General features: G+C 40.4%; 1 protein-coding gene across 1 annotated transcript; it reads left to right on the top strand.

Moving 5' to 3' along the window:
• LOC136705067 (GTPase IMAP family member 9-like) lies at positions 1-9,074 on the top strand. Its single transcript, XM_066678285.1, has 3 exons — positions 1-95; positions 1,550-2,381; positions 8,863-9,074. Exons 1-3 carry the CDS (start codon positions 3-5, stop codon positions 9,072-9,074), a joined length of 1,137 nt encoding a protein of 378 aa, XP_066534382.1. The 5' UTR covers positions 1-2.

Below are 9,074 nucleotides of genomic sequence, written 5' to 3'. Positions count from 1 at the left end.
CAATGGACCTGCCTCCTGCGTCAATGTCTTGTCCTCACCGTGTTACAGCTGGACTGCTAGTTGTACTTGGGGCGGCTGTAATTGGATACTTACAGGTAAGTTTTGGCTTAAATTAATATTTCATTTTTTTAATCAGTTCAGCATTTGATTAGTCACTACATCTTTTTATTTTAAGAGACCTCAATAAGTATCAGGTGGCATGGTGGCGCAGCAGGTAGTGTCGCAGTCACACAGCTCCAGTGACCTGGAGGAGTCCCGCTCCTGGTGACTGTCTGTGAGGAGTTTGGTGTGTTCTCCCCATGTCCGTGTGGGTTTCCTCCCACAGTCCAAAAACACACGTTGGTAGGTGGATTGGCGACTCAAAAGTGTCCGTAGGTGTGAGTGTGTGTGTGTCTGTGTTGCCCTGTGAAGGACTGGCGCCCCCTCCAGGGTGTATTCCTGCCTTGCGCCCAAAGATTCTGGGTAGGCTCTGGACCCACCGTGACCCTGAACTAGATAAGGGTTACAGATAATGAATGAATGAATAAGTATCATGTATTTGCCCACTCTCCATAATTTATGAATTTGTCGTCTTATTTTTCTTGTATGGTTTGTTCCTTGTTTTCATTTTGCCTACTTATTCTCGTTCTGTTTCTCGTTCCAGGATTCTTATTTCTCTACATTACCTCTTCCCTGCCCTCTTTGCTCTTATGATGTTTAATATTTCCCAGCTGTGTCTGTTCTTCCTATAATTAAGGCCCCTATGTTTGTCTACTCTCATTTAGAGTTTTCTCTCTCATGTCTTTTTTTTTTTTTTGTGGTTTTACGTTTAATTTTGTGTTATTATTCAGTTTTATTTTGCTCAGCTTTTGTTAAGTCTATTTTGTTTAAATTAAAGTAATGCTTCCAAAGCTGGCTTAATAACTGTAACATAATTATAGAAAAACCTATACATTTTAAATTGCAGTTAAAGTATCTGTTAAACTTAAAACATTTTTGGCAAATTAACTGATTTGAGATTATGGTGATCTTGCTTCCTGGCTTTCAAAACATTGTAACACCAAAGTGATGAAGAATAGCTTGTGATCAGTTACTCTCATATGCCCTCTATATGTGATATTAACAAACATTTGCTCTACATTAAAGTTTTATCTGCGTCCACTGTGCACACTGCACTTTATTTTTTAGATTTTGTGTGGTCCAAAGACCTGAAAGGATGATTACAACACTCGAATAACTTGTTCTAACTAAAAAAGCTAAAGATGCTTTCTAGAGAAAAATAACAGTTTATACATAATAAGAGTTTAAAACAACAAAGACTAAGAATGAATGAATTATGTATGAAATTGTCTATCCATTGCAGGGTTATAATGAGCTAGATGAACTGTGTGTATATACATTAAATTATATATATATATATATCTGAGTGATAAATGTTACAAAATCTCACCTGGATCACTTTGTTTCCTGTGCCCTATTTAAACAGTTGTAAACACAACAGTAAATTATTTTTTATTAATGATTATTTATGTTTATTGCAAAAAAATGATATATATATTTTACCCCACAGCTTCTCAACAATCAAAGCGTCACCCCAAGTGGAACACGTCAATCAATGCATCCAGCAGTGCAAGAATTTATTGATGAGCCTCGGATCCTGCTGATAGGAAAGACAGGTGTGGGCAAGAGTGCAACAGGAAACACCATCCTGCAAAAGAAGGCTTTCAAATCAGAGATCTCCTCTTCATCTGTAACAGCACAGTGTGAAAAAGACAGTGGAACAGTAAATGGGAGAAAAGTCTATGTTATTGACTCTCCAGGTCTGTTTGACACTGAATTAACTGCAAAGGAGGTGGTCAGTCGGATTAAGCTGTGCGTTCCACTGTCTGCCCCAGGTCCACATGTCTTTCTGGTAGTGATGCAGTTGGGGAGATTTACGGAGGTAGAGGAACAAACCGTTAAGATATTCCAAGAATTATTTGGTGAAAAATCCTCCAGCTACACCATGGCAATGTTCACTCATGGAGATAAACTGAAAGGGAAAAGTATTCATGCATTTATACGTAACAACCCAAGGCTTTTGAATTTCATAAAGAAATGCAGTGGCCGATATCACGTATTCAACAACGAAGATCCGAGTCCAGATCAGGTCCTGCAGCTTCTGGAGCAGATTGATAAAATGGTCACTGGAAATGGTGGAAAATATTACACCTCAGAGATGCTTCAGGAGGCAGAGAGAGCGATAGTAGCAGAGAAACAACGGATCCTAAAAGAAAACAAAGCAACAAGACAGAAAGAAATAGAGGACCTGAGAGCACAGATCAAGGGAAAAGACTTTGAGAGAGAGAAAATGCAAATAAAAAAACGACATGAAGAAGAGGCAAGAAAAGCAGCTGAAAGCAGTATAGGATATTTAGATTTTGAAAAAATTGCTGGAATTTTAATTAATATTCTTTTGAAATATTTTGGGCTACCTAAAATATGAGATTTTTAATTGTACCATTTTTTTATTTAACATTGTGGATGCTATAATTATCAAATAACTGCAAATTTCCTCTTTTTTTTGTGACCCTTGGTTTTAAAAGAACCAACAACAATAACAACAAAAATGCTTTCTGATGTTTCATTTGGTCTTCCGTTTAAGGTAAAAAGAAAAAAAAAAGCAGCAAAAAAGGTGTGTGTGTGTGGGGAGTGGGTGTGTCTGATTGTGTTAAGAGAAATTGCCAATTTCTCTTACATTAATATAATCTTATATATAATTGTTTTGTTGTCTTTTGCGTAATATGCTCAAAAAATAAGCTGTAAAATGAATACTGAATTAAGATGGAAATTAAATATGTGCTTGTCAGGTTTGTTTTCTTTCTCTAGTAATTCATATGCATTAATTTAGAAGTAGGGCATGCGGTGTGGCCATAATGGAGAAATGTTAGATCCTGAAATAGACAAAGACAGAAGTTATAAAGAGATGTTTCAGAGAGTGTGGTCAAAACCATGGTTCATTTCTTTGCACAGCAAATTCCACAGTGTTAAATCAACCCCATTATTACTAGTAGTGTTGATTTAACACTGGTTAATTTGCTGTGCAAATTGAAAAACTGAAGGTGATACTGACAGGCCAAAAGGCATGACCAAGTACTCATAATGCCCCTTAGTGGGTACAAAAGCAGTCTTCCATTCATCTCCTTCTTTGAACCGAACTAAGTTATAAGCGGAGTATCTACGGAGATCCAATTTGGTGAAATACTTCGTGCCTCACAGTTGTTCGAGTGCTACCGGTATTAGAGGCAAAGGATAAGCAAAATTTTTTGATATGGCATTGATCTCTCGATAATCTATCTAAGGTCGAAGGCCTCCATCTTTCTTTTTTACAAAGAAAAATCCAGAGGCCACTGGGGAAGTGGAGGGTCTAATGAATCCCTGCTTTAAAATTTCATTTTTATATTCTTCCCTTCTCCTTCGCCTTCTCCTCCTCTTGCGTTAAGGGATAGACTCTGGCTTTCGGCAGGGGGGCCCACTCTATCAAGTCAATAGCACGGTCATAAGGATGATGAGGGGGAAGTTTTGTGGCATTCTTTTTACTAAAAACTTCGAATGAATCCGAATATTCGGACGGGATCGGTTTCTCTAGTTCTACTTCTGGACTCTCTACAGATGTTGGGTCATTCTAGGCAATTGTTTCGGAATGTAGACAACTAGTCTGCAATTTTAATGGTTTAGTGCATGAGTTATTGGTTTTCGACCAAGTGGTCCCCCATCTAAGGCCAACACTGAGAGAGGTCTTTGAAGAGGTTCCACTTGAACTTGGAGTTGTTGAGCCAACTTGTTGTGGATGAAGTTTCCCTCTGCACCGGAATCAATCAGAGCCTAAATAACAAAAGAGAGATCTCTGCAGTGCAGAATAACGGGTATGAGGAATGACTTCTTAACTAATTCTTCAGTCACAGAACTCACCGCATTAGCGCGTGGGTTATACTCCATGTGCTTTACTTGAGTAGATGCAGGAACTTTATGTGGATGGGACGGATCCAACGTATATTTATTTATACATGCATAAGCCTCCTTGAAGTCTTTGAAGTCTCTCCTCCTGACTGAGGCATGATGAATCACACTGCATGGGTTCTGTGATTATCTCCTTTGGTTGAACCATAGAAGTGTGGTGGTCCGATAGACCAGGTGGTGGTCTAATTTTGCTGGAGTAATTGGTGGTGCGAGACAAGGGTTTATGTCTGCTGAGTAGTTGATCTAATGTAATAGATACAGAGATGAGTGACTCAAGAGAAAGTTTGTCGTCTCGGCAGGCTAACTCCTAAAATGTCATGATTGAGTCCATTGCGAAAGGCTACAAGCAGCGCTGGTTCATTCCACCCACTACCAGCGGCTAAGGTGCGAAATTCCAATTAATATTCGGCCACGGAACGATTTCCCTGTTTCAGTTTCGACATCTCCCCACTAGTGCTACCATCATGGGGATGGTTAAAAACTGCCTTAAACTACTTGATAAACAGTTCATATGTGCATTCACTGACATGGGACAAATAGCTGTAGCCCACTCAAGGGCCTTACCGGAGAGACGCGAAATAACAAAAGCTTGGATCGATTGGAACTCGGAGCAGAATTATTAAAGAAAACAGAGCACTGGAGCAAGAAACTGCTTCACTTATTAGGAGAATCATCAAACTTATCAGTTTTTTTTTATTTAACGTGTCAGCAGGTTGAGTATTCAAAGTTTGACTTATAGTCCCAGTTTGTAATTGGTTTGTGAGTCCTTTGATGTCCATTATAAGTTGAGCGAGTTGTGTTTGCTGATGTTCTTGCTGCTGAGCTAACTCGCTAACTGTTTGATTCACTCCGGAGAGTAGTTGTTGGTACTGACCAATAAATGACCTTGGTTGCTTCAAAACCTCTAAGTCTGTCATCTGAACAGTAAGGGCGAAGTAACCTGTAACAATCTCAGACTGGAACAGATGCGTTAATAAGAGGTTTAAACCTTTATTAACAATAACAGCAATCCAACAAAGTAGTCTCGGACATGCAGTGAGTAAATATACCAGCAGACAGGAACATGTAGGCAAAACGCAGTCCGGAAACTCGAGAGGCAGTCCTAATAGTCGAAACCAGAACAGATATCAAAGTACAAAAGGGAGAGGCAAAACTGTAGTCAGGAAAACAATAGATCAAAACCAGAATAGACAGTTATACAAAATGCTCAGTATGCTCTAGGAACAGGGACAATACTTTGCAAGGGACACTAGGAAGGTGAGAGTTTATAAAGGGTCTAACGCAGGTGTACTCCATCAGTACTCAGGGGAGCTGGATCTTTGATAGGTCTGCCCGGTGGTTGGAGAAGGCATGTGACTGACAGGGGAGTTCTGGGAAGTGGAGTTTTTGGGTTCAGGATATAGAGTCTTTTCTCTAGAAAGTGTGGCATTATCATAGAGAAATTATAGAGAAATATATTAATTTCCCTGTTCCCTCATTTATCACTGTAATACATTTCATTATATGAATGTATAATCAATATTCATTATTTGATATTATTATTAATAAACCAGTTGTGTGATAAAACCAATCCTTGGTTATTTGTGTGTGTACTTTTCTTGTATGGAATTATTCCTTCTAGTTCAGATTCAATTTCAGAGCCAAGAACCTACAGTGGGTCAATGAGCATAATTCATTAATAATAATTAATTCTAGTTAATTCTGCTATGTAATATGTAAAGTCATCTAACATGATGACCTACTTGTCTAAGCAAAAATTGGACAGGTAAAGACACTACATATTATTTAATGACTCCCAAACATGGAGCTTATCAAAATGAATTAAATAATTAATTATTAATCAAATAATGACTCTGCTATGTAGTGCTTATGCCACTGCAACGTGTGCATACTATTTCTACTACATTTATTTTATTGGCGCCCAACGTGAGGCTTTGAATATAATTTTGAACAGAATTTATAATTCCTGTGCAAGAAAACTGCACACCAACTTAAGTACAGGCCTTGTGCTTCAGTAATAAGAGCGGCCTTTGTAAGAGACACGAGCCTCACAACTGGTTTCTTCCACCTTAATCCCCTCTAATTCATAACTAGGACCTTTTCCTAAATTAAGCCTTGAATGTGAGCGATGATTGTCATTTCACTGTTGTTTTGATTTAATGATTAGTGTGAACACACTTTTCATTTGTGAAATTATTTGGCTGCCGCCGTGTGCCTAAATGTGAAGTAATACTGTGGGTTTATCAGCTGTGCTGCGTCACTTTAATCGCATGCATGAGAAGCATATGACACACCCGTGAGAGGTTAAACTAATCACTGCGAATGATTCTCCGTGCATGTGTATGTTCTGAATCGCCCAAAATTTTGTACCTCTGATATAAGGCTTGTTAAAATACATTCATAAATACAGGAATTGTTTGTGAGCAGTGTTGATTCAACCCATAAGTAATGAGACCTCAAATCCCAGCTCATAATTGCACACAGAATCTCGTGCCTCGAATGTGTAAAACAACGTGAATAGTGAACTCGCTCAAAATAGGCCCACAAGGAAAGGTCCCTGTCCCTTTAAGACTGGCAGTGGTGTTGCTCCGTCAGTGTCCAAACTGAAGTGGTTTAATTCAAGCCAAACCAGTCAACCCAGCTTGGGGGTGGGGGGGTTAAGTAAATAAGGTGTCGCCACTGACCCAGCCCTGGAAACACCAGGAGCCCTTTGGCTGACTTGTGCTATTGAAACTGAAGTCAATTTATGGTGCCCCCTTTCACATGACTTTTCATTCATTCATTCATTATCTGTAACCACTTATCCAATTCTGGGTCGCGGTGGGTCCAGAGCCTACCTGGAATCATTGGGCGCAAGGCAGGAATACACCCTGGAGGGGGCGCCAGTCCTTCACAGGGCAACACACACACACACTTACTCACAATTTCGAGTCGCCAATCCACCTACCAACGTGTGTTTTTTGGACTGTGGGAGGAAACTGGAGCACCCGGAGGAAACCCACACGGACACAGGGAGAAAACACCAACTCCTCACAGACAGTCACCCAGAGCGGGAATCCAACCCACAACCTCCTTGCCTCTGGAGCTGTGTGATTGCAACACTACCTGTTGCGCCACCGTGCCGCCCTTTCACATGACTTGCGCTACTGCATTTAAAATTTCTCTGGTGCACCCTTGTGTATGACCTGTGTAAGTGCAGTTTAATTAAAAGCAGTTGTCTTTCATATAGTATACTAAATTGTAAGTTATTTTTGATGTACTGCTTCTATCCTTTACCCATTCTTCCATTAGTGGAAGTAACAAATGACTGATTATAAAATCTATATTGGCTGAGGTGAAATAAAATAAAACTGCATATCTAATTAAACATTAATTAGTATTAAATCTGACACCCAACCCATTCACCAAGCATCAATGGTAAGACCCCTGACTGAGGTGTATTTGGAATTAGCAAGCTCAACAAGAGAAACAGTGTCAGAATATACAGCCATGATCTACGGCGATGAGCTCTCTCACATGGCAAACTTGATGTCGCAGTTAATGGTCCTCCATCTAATGGAGAAACCTAAAGACTTAATAAAGGTAGCCAGCCAAATGGCTACACTAGTAATAGAAAATTTAAACACACTGTCCAGGACATAGAATTAGAAGCAGTGAACACACAAATGATGAGCGCAAAAATGGAGAACATCAGAAATGCTCACAAACAGCCTGATCAGTTATTGGCACTGCATGCAAAAACAACAGCAGAACTTGCTGCAGTCAAAGATTAACTCAAATTGTCTCAGCACCTGCATTCAGAGACAGAAAGCAAGCTAAACATTGAAACAGGGAACTACTCACATTCATAGGGAGCTGCAGAATCCAAAGTCCAAAGGTATCTCTGAGTCACCTTTCCCAGCACTAACAGCCCCTACATCAGCTCCACCACTGGAGGCTAACAGAGTCTTCCCAAACACAGCTGCTCTCAGTTTAGCTATGTGTCCTCAGCAGAGTACCAGACTGCCTCCTACAGGGACCTGGACAGAATCACGCGCCACATAATGCACTTCAAGCCAAAGCCGGATGGCTCAAATGAAATATATTCATACCTAAAGGATATGGATTTCTTTTTGCAAAGGTTCCCCGGAGCCACGGTAGATGACAGAATCTGCCTGATCAGAATGACATTCCGCAGGGAAGTCAGCAGTTTCATTAAGCGGCAACCTAACTATGTCAGGAAACAATATGATGTGCTCTGTGACACTTTGGAGAATCAGCTGTCACAGGCAGGACTGATGACAGCACTTCAAGTTAAACAACAAAGGCAGGAGTCACCCCATCAGTACTATCACCGCCTTAGAAAAGCTTATTTCAGTCCCCGAAATGAACCGGGAATGGAAGAAAAGTTGAATTTCAAAACATTGTTTGTCTTAAATCTCCATCCCAACACTAGTCATTATCTACGGGTTGCAGCATGGCCACACACCTTGTCTAGGAAACAGCTGCATGACTTAGCACTCAGAGGCTTTTTAAAAGACCAGCAAACTTTAAACCAATGGCCAGAAATGCCAAAAAAAATTTGCTGTTATACTCAGCCTTCCCCCATGGAGCTAGACAAAGCCTCTAGGGCTGAATCATGGTATCCAAAACCCGCTCCATCTCACAGGCTTACAGAAAATCAGGAGAATAATAAACCTTTACAATCCAATAAGAGTTCTCCTCACTCCAGTCCTCAACGGTCAGGTGAAACCCAACATCACTCAAACCCCTGTGTTAATCCATTAATGTCAGGGCACCGTCAGAATAAATTCCCAGACAGTATGCATGAGAATCCAGCACCCAAGGAAAATATGGTGGACCACGGGTGTCCCCAAAACTCACACACATGTGACAAAACCCTAGACAAAAGCCCCTGTCCTAACTCAACTAACAAGAACAGGGATGAGAACTGGCACCAGTGTGAAAGCTTAGATGATGCGCATGAGTCTGAAGTATCTGGAATTAGCACAGAAATTCCAGTAACCATTGAACAGGTGTTTTCGCACCTGTGTAAAGAGGAACGTCAGACAGCTGACCTCTTCTCAGACACCTCAAGTTCAGACTTGCACATCTGA

The sequence above is a fragment of the Hoplias malabaricus genome, chromosome 8 (assembly GCF_029633855.1).
Source record: "Hoplias malabaricus isolate fHopMal1 chromosome 8, fHopMal1.hap1, whole genome shotgun sequence".
NCBI classification, from domain to species: Eukaryota; Metazoa; Chordata; class Actinopteri; order Characiformes; family Erythrinidae; genus Hoplias; species Hoplias malabaricus.
Note: the sequence above shows the minus strand (reverse complement) of the source record. Positions and strands in the feature narration are given on the sequence as shown.